Source organism: Petromyzon marinus, chromosome 56 (assembly GCF_048934315.1).
Source record: "Petromyzon marinus isolate PM22_M1 ecotype Great Lakes invasive population chromosome 56, UKy_Petmar_22M1.pri1.0, whole genome shotgun sequence".
Lineage (NCBI taxonomy): Eukaryota > Metazoa > Chordata > Hyperoartia > Petromyzontiformes > Petromyzontidae > Petromyzon > Petromyzon marinus.
Window position 1 is genome coordinate 8,552,461 of NC_133722.1, and position 20,137 is coordinate 8,572,597.

Here is a 20,137-nt window from a genome sequence, read left to right on the forward strand (position 1 = left end):
ATGTGGGGTGTACCCACACACACACACATACACACACACTGGGGTGTGTGTGTATGTGTGTGTACATACACACACATACATACACACACACTGGGGTGTGTGTATGTATGTGTGTGTAGAAATACACACACATACACACACACGTGGGTGTGTGTGTGTATGTGTGTATGTGTGTGTGTGGTGTACCCACGTGTCACCCCACCACAGCTGCCCGGCCGGTTAAGAAACGGAACTCTGGCGGCAGTCGGAATTTAAAGCGACATCGCCCCCCGACCCTCCCACCAACCCCCACTGTAACTTTCTGACCCCGTGGCCTCTATTGGACATCAGTTAACAAAAAACAACAACAACAACAACAACCCAAGAGCTTCCCAGCTCATCGGATTTCTCCTCCTGCCGTATAAATGCAACGCTCTCAATCCGATCTTGATTTGAAGCTTTCGTGACTGCAGGAATCCATACTCTTTGGTTCTTTCGGTATAAAATAAAAAAATTTTTTTACGACGTTTCGGGCGCGACACGAGCGTCCATCGTCAGGCTCTCAATCCGTTTCTAATTTGGGGGGCACCACCGCAATTCTGGAGGCGTCCGCCGGGCGGCGCTGCGACCACGCAGACCTTGACGGAGCCACTTCTTGAACCTTTGTCAATGGCAGCCACACGGTGAACACCCCCCCACTACCAGTGTCGGATGATCCTAGTAGCACAAGTAGTTTCATATGTACTATTGCTATGTAGTAGATGTAGTAGCTACTGCTATGTAGTAGATGTAGTAGCTATTATATATGTAGTAGATGTAGTAGCTACTACAATGGAGTAGATGTAGTAGATGTAGTAGCTACTACTATGTAGTAGATGTAGTAGCTACTACTATGTAGTAGATGTAGTAGCTACTACTATGTAGTAGACGTAGTAGCTACTACTATGTAGTAGATGTAGTAGCTACTACTATGTAGTAGATGTAGTAGCTACTACTGTGTAGTAGATGTAGTAGCTACTACTGTGTAGTAGATGTAGTAGCTACTACTATGTAGTAGATGTAATAGCTACTACTATGTAGTATATGTAGTAGCTACTACTATGTAGTAGATGTAATAGCTACTACTATGTAGTAGATGTAAAAGCTACTACTATGTAGTAGATGTAATAGCTACTACTATGTAGTAGATGTAGTAGCTACTACTATGCAGTAGATGTAGTAGCTACTACTATGTAGTAGATGTAGTAGATGTAGTAGCTACTACTATGTAGTAGATGTAGTAGCTACTCTATGTAGTAGATGTAGTAGCTACTACTATGTAGTAGATGTAGTAGCTACTACTTAGTAGCTACTACTATGTAGTAGATGTAGTAGCTACTACTATGTAGTAGCTACTACTATGTAGTAGATGTAGTGCGTACTACTATGTAGTAGATGTAGTAGCTACTACTTATGTAGTAGATGTAGTAGCTACTACTATGTAGTAGATGTAGTAGCTACTACTATGTAGTAGATGTAGAAGTTTTCGTGGCCTGCACCGGAAACATTCCGACCGTTCCTAGAATTGGATTCCCGCGAGAGACGACGTGATCTTCATAACGACAATAACAACAACAATTGTTGTTCACGCTGCACAGACTCTGTGTTTAGCTGTCGGGCATTGCCAGCGTTTGCAAGAGTACTCGCTGCACACACAAAGGCAATGATGCCTCGTGTAGCCTCAACAGACTGTTGGGGCAAATGCAGTCAGCGAGTAGCACCCTACGAGGGCCGGGATGGCACACTCGGGGGTGGGGTAGCCAACACAGATGCCCCGGCCGCTTTTGTCTCCCTCGTGGCGATGTTTTACTTCACACCGTAACAGGTACTCATTTAGGCTGAGTCGATCTAGGGGAGGCCCTAGGATCCCCCACCACACCCACCACCACCACCACACAACCTTTACTCACCTTGTTCCCCAAGCCACTCTCCTATCCACTCACTCAACCACTCACCTACCAACCCACCCACTCACCCACCCAACCACTCACCCACCCACCTACCCACCCATCCACCCAACCACTCACCCACACAACCACTGACCCACCCACCTAACCACTCACCCACCCACCCACTCACTCACCCCACCCACCCAACCACTCACCCACCCCACCCACCCACCTAACCACTCACCCACCCCACCCACTCACCCACCCACCTACCCACCCATCCACCCAACCACTCACCCACACAACCACTCACCCACCCACCTAACTAACCACTCATCCACCCACCCACTCACCCACCCACTCATCCACCCACCCACCCACTCACCCACCCCACCCACTCACCCACCCACCCACCCACTCACCCACCCCACCCACCCACCTAACCACTCACCCACCCACCCACTCACCCACCCCACCCACCTAACCACTCACCCACCCACCCATTCGCCCACCCACCCACTCACCCACACACCCCACACACCCACTCACCTACCCACCCACTCACCCACCCCACCCACCCAACCACTCACCTACTCACTCACCCACCCACCCAACCACTCACCTACCCACCCACCCAACCACTCACCCACCCAACCACCCCACCCACCCCTCTGCTGTGCCTTGGATTTGATGGAAATCGTCTCTGTGGCAGGGGTTGTCTCTCAAGCTGAGATGGAAATCACGACGAGATGTGGAGGAATCGATTTGTCTCAATATTCATAAGTGCAGCCATCATCACCACCCACACCACCACCGCCACCACTGGGATCACCAAAGACAAAGTCCCCCCCCCCCCGGTATAGCCTCGACAGACTGTCGGGGCAAGTGCTGTTTGCGAGTAGCACCTATGAAGGCCGGCACTGTGGCACACGAGGGGGTGGGTGGCCAGCACCACCACGCCCGGCCGCCTTTGTCTCCCCAGTGGCGATGTTTACTACACATCGCGCCAGTAACTCGTTTGAGGCTGAGTCGACCTAGGGGAGGCCCAGGACCGGTTCAAATAATCGTCGCCGGTGTTGGTGGCCATGAGTGGGAAACGAACTCGGGTCGCAATCATCAAAACCATCACCACAATCACCACCACCACAATCACTACCACCACGATCACCACCACCACAATCATCACCACCATCACCACCACAATCACTACCACAATCATTACCACCACCACAATCACCACTACCACAATCATTACCACCACCACCACAATCACTACCACAATCATTACCACCACCACCACAATCACCACCACCACAATCACTACCATCACGATCACCACCACCACCACAATCACTACCACCACGATCACCACCACCACAATCACTACCACCACGATCACCACCACCACAATCACTACCACCACGATCACCACAATCACTACCACCACAATCACCACAATCATTACCACCACCACCATCACCAGCACCACCACCACTACAATCACCACCACCACAATCACTACCACCACAATCACTACCACCACGATCACCACCACCACCACAATCACTACCACCACAATCACCACAATCATTACCACCACCACCACAATCACCACCACCATAATCACTACCACCACGATCACCACCACCACAATCACTACCACTACAATCACCACAATCATTACCACCACCACCATCACCAGCACCACAATCACCACCACCACAATCACTACCACCACGATCACCAGCACCACCATCACTACCACAATCACCACCACTACCACAATCACCACCACCACAATCACCACCACTACAATCACCACCACCACAATGACCGGCACCAACACCGCAATCACCACCACCACAATCTCCGGCACCACCACCATCACCACCACAATCACCACAATCACCACCACCACAATCACCAGTACCACAATCACCACCACAATCACCACCACCACAATCACCACAATCACCACCACCAAAATCACCAGTACCACTACCACCACCAACCACCACGACGACTGCCGGTTCGATCCCACTCCCTCTGCGCGGCAGTTAAAGCAATGGGGCAAAGTTGATGAAATCCCAGCCACCTCTGTCCATCCCTGGGGTATAAATGACTCGCACACCGCAGTTTATGCTGGGATCGGCAGGGCCGTCTGTGGTGGGGAAAAGTGTGGGTACGACCCTCTTCGTCCAAGCGCATGTGGTCCGACATGGAAGAGTAGGCCAAGTACCCTCTCTAGAGCTCCCTCGAAGTGGGAGGCACTTTCCGACGGCAGTGCCACGAACAACTGCTGGGTTGCTCCATCATCATCATTAAGAATGTTAACTACCTCGCTAGGTATACAGGAGGTCGTGAGTTCGATACCGACCCTGACGCCTGCTTTATATTTGTAGTTTGCGTGTCTCTCTCTCTCATCATCATCACGGTGGCTAGGAGATATTAACTACCTCGCCTGGTATACAGGATGTCGTGGGTTCTATCCCGACCCTGACGATGCCTGCTGTGCATTTGTAGTTTGCGTCTCTCTCTCGCCGTGGTCGCGTGGATTTTTCTCCGGAGTCCTCCGGTTTATTCCCCTGCCACGTTGCGAATCGACATCACCCCGCTTTAGAGTCATTTGGCTGCTAAACATTCTCCACGTGATGATAATCCACGTGGTCGACGCTATGGTTTCATGCTTGCTGGGCCCGCTTCCTAAGAAATAAAAAAGTAAGAGCCGCATGGAAACTTGAGCGGGCCTTACCCCGGTAAAAAATATATATAAAAAAAAGATAGTTAGTTAGTTGATGTTTTTCGTTTACCTTCGTGACCAGCAGCGTCTTCCTGCGCTGCTTCCGAGGGTTCGGACGTGAGATCCGTTTGGGACGTGGAGCTCACGTCGCTACTCTGCCCGTTGCTCTCCTGATCGCACTCTGTCCGCGGAAGTGACAACAGCAACAAACAACAACAACAACAAACAACATCAATGAAAAATATAAACAACGGTATCAACAACATCAACAAGTAACATCAACAAATAACATCAACAACATCAGCAACAACATAAACAACATCAACAACATCAGCAACATGAACAGCTACAACATCAACAACATCAACAAACAACTTCAACAAACAACAACAACAAACAACATCATCAATAAAAAAATATAAACAGTATCAACAACATCAACAAGTAACATCAACAAATAACATCAACAACATCAGCAACAACATAAACAACATCAACAATAACATCAGCAACATGAACAGCTACAACATCAACAACATCAACAAACAACATCAACAACAACAAAATCAACAACATCAACAAACAACATCAAAATCAACAACATCAACAACATCACCACCATCATCAGCAGCTCAGAAGTCAAGTTCTACATTAGCAATGTGAATTGCAAAATAAATAAACATTATCAACAACAATATCAACAAACGTCAACAACATTAACAACAACATCAACATCATCTCAAACGTAAAAATCTACATTAGCATTGCGAATAGAAACATCAACAAAGGCTAATTATTATTCCTAAGCCGAACCAGTTCGCCCACGATACCCTAGTTCTAGCTCTACCCCTAACCAACCAGACACCAGTACTAGCTCTATCACTAACCAACCAGACACCAGTACTAGCTCTATCACTAACCAACCAGACACCAGTACTAGCTCTATCACTAACCAACCAGACACCAGTACTAGCTCTATCACTAACCAACCAGACACCAGTACTAGCTCTATCACTAACCAACCAGACACCAGTACTAGCTCTATCACTAACCAACCAGACACCAGTACTAGCTCTATCACTAACCAACCAGACACCAGTACTAGCTCTATCACTAACCAACCAGACACCAGTACTAGCTCTATCACTAACCAACCAGACACCAGTACTAGCTCTATCACTAACCAACCAGACACCAGTACTAGCTCTATCACTAACCAACTAAACAACCAACTAGCCACACGGGATTCGGCGTTCTGGGTTATCATCAGCAGAGTCAGGCTGGTCAAGCAAATGCCGCTGCATTACCAGCAGATGTCACTGGCAAGAGGACTCCTAAATAACGCCGGTCAACTAGCCCCCCACGTTACCCTACCCCTCCCCGTGGGGACCTCGTGGAGACCCCCGCGGTGATCCCCTGGTGAACCCGTGAGTACCCCGTGAGTACCCCGTGGTGACCCACGTGAGGACCCCTGTGGTGATCACGTGAGGACCCCTGTGGTGACCACGTGAGTACCGCGTGGTGATCCCCGTGGAGACCCCGTGGTGATCTCCTAGGTGACCCCGTGGTGACCCCGTGAGTAACCCCGTGGTGACCCCGTGAGTAACCCCGTGGTGACCCCCCGTGGAGACCCCGTGGTGACCCCTAGGTGACCCTGTGGTGACCCCGTGAGTAACCCCGTGGTGACCCCGTGAGTAACCCCGTGGAGGCCCCCGTGGAGACCCCCGTGGTGACCCCTAGGTGACCCTGTGGTGACCCCATGAGTAACCCCGTGGAGACCCCCGTGGAGACCCCGTGGTGACCCCTAGGTGGCCCCGTGTGGTCCACGCGTCTCGGATGGCCTCGCTGCTGATGACCACCGCCCGAGGCGGGGAAGGGGCGTCACGGCTCTGTGATCCCTGCGTCAACCCGGCGGCTCAAGACAAAGATCCCCCGTATAGCCTCGGCACACGTTTGGGGCAAGTGCTGTTAGCGATTGGCACCTATAAAGACCGGCACGGCATGCGAGGGGGGGTTGGGTGGCCGACACCACGCCCGGCCGCCTTTGTCTCCCCCAGTGGCGATATTTACACTCCGCACCGGGTGCTCATTTGAGGCTGAGTCGACCTAGGGGGAGGCCCAGGACCGGTTCAGATAATCGTCACCGGTGTTGGTGATGGCCGTAAGCGGGATTCGAACTCAGGCGGTATCCGGGTTTGTGGCGTAGCGCGCCAACTGCTGCACCACCGCTCCCCATCGTCTGCTGCTAAACACATTTATTCTGTATATAACGCGTATGCATAGAGCCTTAAATGAGTACCTGGCCCTGCGTGTAAACTTCGCCACTCGGGAGACAAAGGCGGCCGGGCGTGGTGCTGGCCGCCCAACCTCCTCGTGTGCCGGTCCGGCATTCATAGGTGCCAATCGCTAGCAGCACTTGCCCCAACAGACGGTTAGTGGTTGTATGGGGGATCTTTGTCTTTTGTATTAATGATGATGATTGCACTCTGGATTGTATGTATATTTCTACGTTGAACTTCTTTCGCACCGTACGTAGCCAACCGTTCTAATCGGAGGTGCGGGGAGAAGAACACATTACCCATACACTAAAAAAGCAGTTCTAAAGAAATAAGTTTTCAATCTAGATGATTATTTAAAAGTGCATAGCCCCAGTGGCCTCCTAATATCGATAGGAAGAGACCCATTCGAGACCCACAGAGATTCAAAGACTCGTAGAGATCCATAGAGACCCATACTCATACGTATGTTGAACTTCTTTCGCACCGTACGTAGCCAACCGTGCTAATCAGAGGTGCGCGCGGGGGGAGGGGGTGATTGGTTTGGATGATTAAAAGAATCGAACGTTGCTCATAGCGCGCTGCGCCCACCGCTGTCCCACCGCTCCCCGTTGCGCCTGTAAACGATAAATGATTAACAAGCTGGCACGCCAGTCCACTGGGTGAGCCTAGACCACTCGAATGAGCATAGCGCGTTGTGTGTTAAAAAATGTTGGGTAGAACTAGGACCCATGTCTAACAGAGGGACCTTGCCTACAAACATCTGGCCAGTTCACCTGCACTGCCCCAAGCAAAGCCTGACTGTGCTGCTGATGAGACACTAAATGTCAAAATCGATCCTCGCCTACAAAGAGACACAAATCCCTCTCCATCCCGATGGGGTCATGACCTCTCTGGCAGGCTATGGGTGGGGGTGATGGCGATATGGGGGGGGGGGGGGGGGGGTGGGGGAGGGGGGTCAGCGAGATGGGAAGAGGATGGGAGCGGCCCAGGAAAGGGTGAAGCATGTCCCCTGGGATGGACCAATCACGACCGCCCTCGGGGCAGACGACGTCGACGCCTTTGCCGGTGACGTCACAACGACCTCGCTACGCGCACGCGGCCGCTCGCGACACCTCGCGGCTGATGTGGCCGAGGAGCTTGAACCACCGTCACGTGAACTCATCCGCTCATCCTGGCGGCAGCAGCAGCAGCAGCGGCGGCGGCGGCGGCTTTTGGCCGCTCGGCCGCTCGAACAAAGGCGGCTGTCACCGCGTCGTCGCGCGCCGATTCCGCGGCCGTCTGGAACGCTCTTCCCTGGCGACGTTAGGAGGAGATCGCTGGGGGCTGTGATGCGCTTTTAAATCATCGTCGTCGTCTCGAGTGACGAGCTCACTCCTCTAGGACCGCTTCTTCGTGTGCCTCGTCTGCTGCCCTGCCGCCAACCCCGCACCTCCAATTAGCTCGGTTGGCTACGTACGGTGCCAAAGAAGTTCAACATGCATGATGCTGACGATGGCGGTGTTGGCCCACAGCCATCGGACAAAGGCGGCGGTCACCGCATCGTCGTGGTGACCGCCACCATGCGTCTGCGGCCGTCTGGAACGTTCTTCCCTCGCGACCTTAGGAAGAAGTCACTGGGGAGGTGTGATGCGCTTTTAAATCGTCGTCCAGATTGGCAGACTCATTTCTTTAGAGCTGATTTTCGTGTTTAGTTTGGTGTCCTCCCCCCCCCCAGCACGCCCGACTTTGACGGCTGGCTACGTACCGTACCGAAAGAATTTCAACACACACACACACACGCGTACATCCGAGCCGCTACTGTATTCACTGGAATATAAGAACCCCCCCCCCACTCCCTCCTTCCGCCCCCCCCCCCCATTCCCTTCTGTATTCTAAATAAAACGTGGAGGGGTGCGTCTTATAATCCGGTAGTTAACCCAACATTCTCTACAATTTCAATCGCGGTACAATTGAGCTTTAATTGGTGGTGGTCGTCATTCGGAACTTGTGTCACCATTGCAGGGATCGGGCCTGCCACGCTACAGGTAACTCCGAGTGTAAACTGTTCACGTGTAATTGCCGATTTAAAAAAAAATAGATTTTTTTTTTAAATAGAATTTTTTTTTTTAAAAAGAACATCCGTTTAATCGGTAAAGCGTGTTGAGACATGTAACTGCCATCGGTGCCATGCAGCGTTTTGCCTAACTCTTACCATGTCCTCTGCTGTCTCTCTCTTCTCGCGCCTACCTTCGTACGTCTTACTCAAACCTCGCTTCGGTGTTGCGTCAGTGCGACGCGCAAAATGTGCAACGTCGTTTTCGTCTTTAAGAGGTTTGACAGCGCTTCCCTTTTTTTTTGGCTCAACCGCAACGCATTTCGAAACACTGACACCGCACGTGCATTTGGGCGATGTGTTTACGTTTCTTGTACTTTTCACCGCTATCGTATTTTTGTTGTTGTTGTTCACCGTTTGTTGTTGTTGTTGTGAAGTTCTTACTGAAAAAAAACATTGTTGAAAAAATAACTTCATAGCTCAATCGGATTCCTCATGCAGTCATAGCTCAATCGGATTCCTCATGCAATCCGATTCTGGTCTCATTGCGTTCCGACTTACGAACCCGTGCGACTTACGAACGGGACTCGGGAACGAATTGTGTTCGTAAGTCGATGACAACCCGTATGCATTTATCTTATTTATTAAAGACCGCACACACAGTGCGCCTTGTTAATGAATTGTGTTAATTGTGTTAATTAGTTTAACACGTGGGCTTTATTATGAACTGTGTCAATTGTTAATAATTGTGTTAATAGCTGTTAATTATGTATTGCTAACTAATTGATGGTAATTAATTTGTGTTAATTAATTAAGCTATTGTTAATACATTGATGCAAAAAATTGCGTATTCATTGTTAATTAATTGTTGTTAAACAATTAACCAATCGCTAATTAATTGTCGTCAATGAATTGTTAATTAATTATGCTTGTGTAGGGGTGCTATGGGGAATAAACACATGGCACGGGAAGGTGTGGTTCACCCACACCTTGGTGGCTACAACAACGTCCGCTAAGGCTCCACCTCCTGTGGGTATAAAGTACGGGGAGCCAGGGGCCCGAGGCTGAAGCAACCAGTGAAGAAAGAAGGCCAGCCAGGTGAGATCCTGGGACTCCTGTGACCGCTGCCCTTTTCAGGACCGACACAGCAAGCCAGTGGTGCGGCCCCAGAGCCCCAGAGTCAGAGTCATTCTAAGGGCCGGTCTGGTGGGCGGGGTGCCGAGATCTGTGCCTAACCAGGGCCAGATGATCTGATAGCCTCCCTTAGAGCCCTACCAGGAGGAACTGGGAGCCTAGAGCTTAGGCTAGAGAGCCTGGGGTGGTGTGTTCCTGAGTTATACGGGTAAAGGGGCCGCTACCCCTTCTAGTGTAACCCTTGTTAAGGTTTAAATAAATAGTGCTGCGTCTACTCTGCCGTCTCCGTGTCCTGGAACCCACTACACTTGTGCACCACTGCCAAACGCAACCGGATCATAAAACTATCGTGTTTGCATGTAAGCGTGAATAGCTGAGGGGTTTTTTTTGATGTCGTAGTCTCTCGGATGATGAACACTGAACGCACGGTGCTCGTCAGGATGATGGGCTCACCTTTCGCAAAAACATCTTGGTACCTGCAGTCAGACAGACACACACAGACAGACATGCAGACAGACAGACACAGACACACATACAGACACGCAGACAGACAGACACACACATACACAGGCAGACAGGCACGCAGACAAACACGCTGAGATTTTGCACGAAAATACAAACATTTGTAATAACTCGTAATTTGAAGCTTTCGTGACTGCAGGAATCCATACTCTTTGGCTCTTTCGGTAAAGTCACGTAGGTAGAAAATAAATCACGACGTTTTCGGGCGCAACACAAGCGTCCGTCATCAGGTGGGAAAGGTCTGTAGCCCGTGGCCCAACCACGAGAAGGGGAGTTAAAGAGTCGAGGAGGATAATGATGCGCTGGGGAGAGGAGAGAAGAGGAGGAGGAGGGACGGGGAATAGGAGGAGCAGGAACAGAGGAACGGGAGTGGAGGGTGCAGCAGAGATGAGCAGAGGGAGGAGGAGGAGGAGGATGATGAGGTGGCTGCATCAGGGCCTCAGGATGCTGCTGCTGCTGCTGCACGCAGCGGCGTCTGTTTTCACGGTGGGCGGGGAGAGGGGAGGGGTTTAGAAGTGGCGGGGGTGGGCCACACACCGAGGTCACGTGGTGTACGGGAGGCCGGGGTTGAGTTAGATCGAGAGAGAGGCGGAGATCTGTAGGTGAGAGAGGCGGGATTCGGAGTGGCCACAGGCAAGACACGCCATGTACGGTGGGAGGCTTGAGCTGACTTAGAGAGATGAGAACAACAGAAATCTACAAGCACGTTGCCAATCCACTGCTGGATGAAAGCCTCTGCGCCGTTGGCTCCTTGAGACCCTGATACTATTGCTTAGCTGCTTGGCGTGCATGCGTGCGTCTGTGCCGAGGTTGCACGGGGAGCGGTGGCGCGGCGGTTAGCGCATTGCGCCACGAACACCCGGGGGCCCGAGTTCGGATCCCGCTCGCGGCGGCCACCAACGCCGGCGACGATTATTATCTGAGCCGGTCGTGGGCTTCCCCTAGCTCGACTCAGCCTCAAAGGAGCGCGGCGTGCGTGTGTCAACATCGCCACTGTCGTGTGCCGTGACGGTCCTTCCGTAGGTGCTGCTACTCGCTAACAGCGCTTGCAGCAAACGGCGTCAATCTGCAGCGTGTACACAATTCCCTGACACGTGGTCGTGACGGGTTCATGCAAGATCCGACCCCGTGTCCGTCCATTGCTCGGACGGACACGGGGTCTTCCAATTGCCGAACGGATCCACTGTGCGGTCGCGCTCATGACACACACGGACACACAAGGTGCTTGTCACGAATGGACCACAATACCTTCGCTGATCTCGGCAAAGGAACATAGACCCATCATCGCGAGTTCAGATGCGAAAGAAGTTCAACGTACAGCGTCGCCTTCATCATCATCATCATCGTCATCACGATCATCGTCATCACGACCATCGTCATCACGATCCATGGAAAGGTAGCCCGTAATTACCGGCGAAACGTTATTAGGTATGCGAATTGTAAATGTTTGTAGTGGGTTAACTCTCGAACACCCAACCGGTGGTGCTGGACTTGTAACGAATTGTCACGTTCTGTTAACGTCACAAAGCCTTACGAGTTGGGCTGTGTCACGTGGTGGCGGGTTCAATGGCACGTTTATTATCACGCTATCTAACCACACAAAAACCGCAATTATCCAACATCTATTCTTTGCGTAAACATAATTTTGTTTATTTGATTCAGGATTCTACAAACGCGGTCTAATAATTGGGAGAACATCGGCGTCATCGTCATCATCATCATCACGGTCCATGATGGGCAGATAGCCCCGTAGGCTACTTCTCGTGCTTTGTTTACACTTTTACCCTCTGTCTCGTAGTGCAAATTTTGCTCAACTAGTGGCCACATCGTTCTGACACTGATCCCTTAGAATGTCGTTGCTATCCATTCTCTTTTGATTTAAAGCTTTCGTGACTGCAGGGATTCATATTCTTGGTTCTTTCGGTAAAGTCGCGTAGAAGGGAAACAATAAATTTTCTTGCTGTGAAAACCACAGCAATTTTTTTTTTCTTGCTGTGGTTTTCACACCTGATGATGATTGCTTGTGTTGCAGTCGAAACGTCGTGAGAATGTTATTGTTTTATATATTTATTGTTTTATTGTTTCCCTTCCACGTGACTTCACCGAAAGAACCAAGAATATGAATCCATTCTCTGTTTGGCCTTCCTCTCTTTCTTCTTCCTTAAACATTTTCCTGGAACAACAACACCTACAATGTTCCTTCTGTCGTCCCATCCTACTACAGCCCCCCCCTGCGGACTGTAGGGGCAAGTGCTGTTAGCGAGCAGCACCTATGAAGGGCGTCACGGCACACGAGGGGGTGGGTGGCCAGCACCACGCCCAGCCGCCTTTGTCTCCCCAGTGGCGATGTTTGTACGCAACGCACCAGGCACTCATTTGAGGCTGAGTCGACCTACGGGAGGAGGCCCAGGAGCGGTGATCGTCACTGGGTGTTGGCCGTGAGCGGGAATCGAACTCGGGTCGCCAGGGTCGTAGAACAGCAGAACGCTGACCGCTACACTGCCGCTCATCCACGTGTGTCCAAATGTACAGGGGTGCTTCAACAACAAGTTTTTAACACTTCTGAGAAATTTGCTAAACGACGTCACGAGAAATGCGCCTCATCCGGGCTCTGGAGGACCACGTGGGGAAGATTCCAGGCCACGCGTTGACGACGCTGGCGAACTAGTGGGGAGACTCTTTGACTCTTTGAAGCTACTGACATCACAATCGTTATCACGTCACAGTGTTTATTACTATCCGTTTATTTTTCCATGAAAAACTATAGTCTCATATGAGTGATAACATGTTGTTTTTGAAGCACCCTGTATATATATATACACACATATAAAACATGCAAAGGCTGTAGAGGGGGGGGGTTATCTTTTTCTTCGTACCGGGATTTCAGCTCATTGAGAGTCTTCAGCAGAGCCTCCCTCCGCTCCTTGCATTTCTTCCCCAGAGACTTCTCCGATGCGAGCGCTTCCGACAGAAATTGCTCCACCTCTACCGGAGAGACGGAGAGACGCGTGACACGCCACCATCAACACATACATACACTTACATAAATATATTAAACATCCACCCCCACCTGCAACACCAACACCACGACATTCGCCTCCAAGTGACGGTGAGGCTGCCACGTGAAGTGTCAAAAGGCCTCGCTGACAGGTCACGGGGCAGACCCAGCAGGTGCCATGGGTTGGCTGACTGAGATGACCGGTAGATGCACCACCAGCTGTACCCCTCTACTGTGCCAGGCTAGGTGCAGGAGGAGGTCTCGGGACAGACCCAGCAGGTGCCATGGGTTGGCTGACTGAGATGACCGACAGATGCACCACCAGCTGTACCCCCTATTGTGCCAGGCTAGGTGCAGGAGGAGGTCTCGGACAGACCCCCTACTGTGTGAACTTGCTGTGCTTCAGCCACCCGGCGCTCCGCTCACGCACACTTACACACGCACTTACAAGACAAAGATCCCCCATATAGCCTTAACAGACTGTAGGGGCAAGTGCTGTTAGCGAGCACCTATGAAGGCCGGAACGGTACACGAGGGGGTGGGTGGCCAGCACCACGCCCGACCGCCTTTGTCTCCCTAGTGGCAATGTTTACACACCCGGGACCGGTTAAGATAATCGTCACTGGTGTTGGCCGTGAGCGGGAATCGAACCCTGGTCGCCAGGTTCATAGCGCAGCGCGCTAACCGCTACACTATCGCTCCCCGTAACACGCACTTACAGACACACACTTACACACGCACTTACAGACACACACTTACACACGCACTTACAGACACACACTTACACATACACTTACAGACACACACAAACGCTTACGGACACACACACGCTTATAATGATTGAGTCCATTCATTTACTATTGCAAGGCGACTGAAAGTCACGTGACTCGTTTACTTAATGCAGCGATGACCTTCATCGGCGCAATTGAGACAATTAGCCGAGTTAATTATTAATTCGTCATGATGGAGTCGACTCGATTAACAACGCCCTCATTGCCGCCGTCCCCGCATTGATGCACGGAAATACGCAGCATACGTGGAACGTTGGTCCAACGTTGGCATGGAACGTTCGTCCGACGTTGCCGTGGAACGTTCGTCCAACGTTGGCATGGAACGTTCGTACAACGTTGGCATGGAACGTTGGATAAACGTTGGCATGGAACGTTGGACAAACGTTGGCATGGAACGTTGGACAAACGTTGGCATGGAACGTTGGACAAACGTTGGCGCAACGTTGGCGTGGGACGTTGGTCCAATGTTGCGGCAACGTTAGCATGATACATTGGCATGGGACGTTGGTACAACGTTGCAGCAACGTTGGCATATGACGTTGACATGGGACGTTGACATGGAACGTCGGTCCAACTTTGGCGCAACGTTGGCGTGGAACGTTGGTCCAACTTTGTGCTAACGTTGTAATGGAACGTTGATTTAACGTTGGCGCAACGTTCGCATGTTTACTGGGTATGTGTTAGCCCCTTGGTAGAGAGAGAGAGAGGAGGATATCTGTGATTCGGCTCTGATTTGACTGTTGGGGTCAAGGTTGGGTTCAAAGTTAAAGCGGATATTTGCTCACACGAGCGTCTGAGAGAGTGTGGACAGCGGTGGAGCGCAACGTTGGCTAGGAAATGTTAACTACCTCGCCAGGTGTACAGGAGGTCGTGGGTTCGATCCCGACCCTGACGCCTGCTGCTGCATACTTGGAGTTTGCGTGTCTCTCTCTCTCATCATCATCACGGTGGCTAGGAGATGTTAACTACCTCGCCAGGTGTACAGGAGGTCGCGGGTTCAATCCCGATCCTGACGCCTGCTGTATGTTTGGAGTTTCCGTGTCTCTCTCTCTCATCATCACCACGGTGGCTAGGATATGTTAACTACCTCGCCTGGTGTAGAGGAGGTTGCGGGTTCGATCCCGACCCTGACGCCTGCTGCTGCTGTATATTTGGAGTTTGCGTGTCTCTCTCTCTCCCCGTGGTCGCGTGGCATTTTCCCCCGAGACCTCCGGTTTTCCCCCTCCACGTTTAGAATAAACATCACCACCACGCGTATTTGAGTGTTTGGCTGCATACATTTTGCACATGACGACGATGATATGCCCACTTCGTTGAGCTGTCTATCATTGGTGATCACCAGCTCGGTTCTTGAAAAGAGCTTACATATCAGCTCAGCGGGCCTGGGGAGACAAAGGCGGCCGCGCGTGGTTCTGGAACCTACACCGCACTTGCCCCAAGAGTCCGTTAAAGGCTATACGGGGGACCTTTGTATGATGGAACGCAGTTAGCGCCCTTCGCGATGAACCGGGCAAGTTTGTATTTCCATCCATCGTATGTGTTTTAACCCTTTATCGAACCTGTGCCGGAACTCCCCTAGGTCGACTCAGCCTCAAATTGAGTGCATTACCTTATACGGTGCGTAAATATCTCAGCACTGGGGGGGGGAGGGGGGCGTGGGGGAGAAAAAGGCGGCCCTACGTTGGATCTGGCCACTCCCTTGCAGTTTTAATAGGGGCTCGCCAACAGCACTTGGCCCTGCAGCCTGCCGACGGCTCTCACGGGAGGACCTTTGCCTTTAGCTGCGTGATGATGGGCGTGGTCAAAGTGCAAGCGCGGTGGTGACGTCGCTTTGTGACCCCTGCGGCGGGGAGCGGTGGCGCAGTGGTGAGGGCGCTGCGCTGTGAACTCTGCGACCCCGAGTTCAATTCCCCTTCCGTGACCAGTAACATTGGCCAGATATTTGACGCGGTTCTGGCCGGGCCTTGCATCGGCCTCGACTTTGGCCTTAAGCGCGTAGCCTCGCGCGTGCGTGATAGTCGGTCATCGCCACGAGGAAAGACAAAGGCGGCCGGGCCTGGTTTTGCTGCTGGCCACCCATGCCATCGTGTGCCGTGGCGTGAGCGGTCTTCAAAGGTGCTGTTCCCTAACAGCACTTGCCCCAACAGTCTAACACGTGGCAGACTTTCGCGACCAATATCATCCGTAATATATATATATTTTTTTAGAGAGAGAGAGGTTCTATCACGTAAATACAGAAGATGTGTGGAATTTCTCCACGGATCTGGCTGCGGCCTGATGATGCCGGTTGTGATTTACAGGCGAAACGTCGTACTTCCGGTTGTTTAACGACGTTGCTTCGCTCTCCGGCACACAACCGGTGGCGCTGTACTAGTGACGAATTGTCCACGTTCTGTTTACGTGACAAGCCCTTACTTGTGTCGGGTGGTGGCGGGTTTAACGACACATTTATATTTACATGATCTAACCCCCCCCCCCAAAAAAAAAAAACACCTATATTACTTGCCCCAACAGTTTGTGAAGGTTATACGGGGACACGTTATCTTTGGATATCTGTACCTGCAATCACTTATTCTGGAAATTAACAATCGCTGTGTTATTTTCTTTCTCTATTTCATTTTTCCATGACCGGAAACCGCATTAGGACGTTTAAGAAATATCTAATCATTTACAGTTGTTCCGTACACACACACAGATAAACATATACACATATAACACGCGCGCGCACACAGTTCCAATGACAATAATAATAATGATCACAACATTATTACGGTCCGCACATTTGCGAGCCGAAGAATCCAAATCGGCGCGCGCTGCCACTTTGAGTCGAATGGAAGAAGTTGGCTCACTCGACCTGTGACCCCCCCATAGGCCACTACGGGGGTGGGAGGGTCGACATTCCACATTAGCATGACGGGTGCCCAGTATATTAGAGACCACTCATTGTGTCGACTGCAATGGGATGATGATGATGACGAAGAAGGTGATGACGGTGGTGGTGGTGGTGGTGTTGGTGGCAGCGCGTCGTGCATGTAACAACAGCGAGTGCTTTAAAGGCTGAGTCGACCTAGGGGAAGTTCCGGCACGGGTTCAGAAAGTTTTTTTTCCACTGATGTTAGACAACAAAAAGTTTCCGGGTTCAGAGCGAGCGGGCGCTAACTACTTTCCTTAATACAAAGGTCTCCCGTATAGCCTTTAACAGACTCGTGGGGCAAGTGCTGTGCACTAAGTCATTATTTGAGGCTAAGTCGACCTAGGAGATGCCCAGGACCGGTTCGCAGATATTCGTTACTGGTGTTGGCCGTGAGTGGGACTCGAACCCGGGTTCGCCAGGTTCATAGCGCAGGGCGCTAAGGGCTACACTACCGCTCCTCACACACCCACTCTCACACACCCACACACACCCACTCTCACACCCACTCTAACACACCCACACACACCCACACACAACCACACACACTCTCAAACACCCACACACACTCTCACACACACCCACATACACTCTCACACACACTCACACACTCTCACACATACCCACACACCCACACACACTCTCACACACACTCTCACACACCCACACACTCTCACACTTGTACACACACCCACACACACCCACACACACTCTCACACACCCACACACACCCACACACACTCTCTCACACACACACACACTCTCACACACCCACACTCTCACACACACACACTCTCACACACCCACACTCTCACACACTCACACACACCCACACACACTCTCACACACTCTCACACACCCACACACTCTCACACACCCACACACTCTCACATTTGTACACACACCCACATACTCTCTCAGACACACTCTCACACACACAATCACACACACAATCACGACGCTTGTGCCAGGCCATGTGCACCTTGAGGCCACGTGAAGTGTCGAACGCCCGCTGGCAGGAGGTCACACACACACACATTATCACACAATCTCTCACACGCACTCACACTTACAAAGATCCCCCTATAGCTTGAGCAGACTCTTTGACAAGTGCTGTTAGCGAGCACCTATGAAGGCCAGCTCGGCATACGAGGAGTGGGTGGCCAACACCACACCAGGCCGCTTTTGTCTCCCTAGTGGCGATGTTTACACACCGCACCAGGTACTAATTTGAGGCTGAGTCGACACTTACACATGTAACCTACCCACACACACACTCTCACACTCACACAGACAACCACTCTCACACTTACACACACACCCACACACACTCACACACACTCTCACACTTACACACACACTCTCACACACTCACAATTACACTTACACAAACACGCACACACACTCTCACACACCCACATACACTCACACATTCTCACACTCTCACACTTACACACTTAGAAAGACAAAGATCCCCCGTGTAGCCTTAACAGACTGTAGGGGCAAGTGCTGTCAGCGAGCAGCACCTTTGAAGACCGCAACGGTACACGAGGGGGTGGGTGTCCAGAACCACGCCCGGCCGCCTTTGTCTCCCCAGTGGCAATGTTTACACACCGCACTAGGTACTAATTTGAGGCTGAGTCGACCTAGGGGAGGCCCAGGACCGGTTCAGATAATTGTCACTTGTGTTGGCCGTGAGCAGGAATCTAACCACTGGTTGCCGGGTTCGTAGCGCAGCACAGCGCTAACCGCTACACTACCGCTCCCCACGCACACTCACACACACACAGACACACACACACACACACTCCTACTCTCATACACACAATCTCTCCCACTCACTTACACACCTACACCCACGCCTACTCTTCTCACACACACACACACCAATCTCGCACGCCCACCCACCCTCACACGTACAGCACTCACTCGCACTTATTCCATGTTACCTTCCAACAGATTCTTCACGTCGTCAGGAATAGACGACATAGCTCCCGACTTGCCCCCGACAGAGTAGCAGCGGAGAGAGAATGAGGAGAGAGAGAAACAGAGAGAGAGAGAGGGAGCTCCACCGACTTACGCTCTGCCCACTCGAGCGGCTAGAGAAGGGGGGGGGGGGTACGGGGAGGAGGAAGAGGGAGGGAGATGTTTGACCCCTCTCTCTATTTCTCTACAAAACGGGAAGGAAGTGACGGTAGAATGCTGCGTGGCTCCTTGCTTCTTGGCTGCGCTTGTTGTGAAGCCGAAGTGGGGAGGGTTTTTTTTTTAATCCCGTGTCCTTGCTCTTTGCGCTTCGGTAAGGGACGTTGCTCAAACGTCGCCACGCTCGCTAACAGCAGCAGCAGCAGCGGTAGGGCACGGGTCGTGAATGGGAAGCCCCCCCCCGCCCGCTCCACACCCATCACCCCTTTGCAGAAAGGGGGCCGTTGCCCGAAACGTCACCCTTTACACATTGGAATTTTCTTTTTTTAAAGGGGCCACCGCATCGAGGTTAAGACGAAATAAAAAAAACAGTAAAAGAAAAAGGCTTCCCGGGTATAGACGTGAACGGGCCTGCCGGGGGTGGGCAAGTGTTGTGACACGTGTGGCAGCACCGCCCACGTGAAGGCCGGGGTCACTGTGGCAACTCGACACGTGGGTGGGTGGGTGGGTGGCGGGGTGGCACACAGAACCCCGCACACGGTCACCGACAACCACTGACGATGATCCGAACCGCTCCTGCTTCTCACCACCACCCACCCCCGCCGCCTGTAGGTCGACTCAGCCTCAGACGAGCACCTGGTGCGGTGTGTGGTAAACATCGTCACTGGGGGGGGGAGAGAC

At 51.7% G+C, this 20,137-nt stretch overlaps 1 protein-coding gene across 1 annotated transcript in view; it reads right to left on the minus strand.

Moving 5' to 3' along the window:
* Positions 1-19,631, minus strand: part of LOC116954770 (src kinase-associated phosphoprotein 2-like) — a 53,076-nt gene extending 33,445 nt beyond the window's left edge. Inside the window, exons 1-4 of the mRNA XM_032975555.2 lie at positions 19,264-19,631; positions 13,491-13,599; positions 10,546-10,568; positions 4,718-4,828 (exon numbers count right to left, since the gene is read on the minus strand). Of these exons, the coding sequence (XP_032831446.1) occupies positions 4,718-4,828; positions 10,546-10,568; positions 13,491-13,599; positions 19,264-19,303 (283 nt within the window). The 5' untranslated portion in view covers positions 19,304-19,631. The remainder of the gene's footprint in view (positions 1-4,717; positions 4,829-10,545; positions 10,569-13,490; positions 13,600-19,263) is intronic.
* Positions 19,632-20,137: the final 506 nt, after the last annotated feature.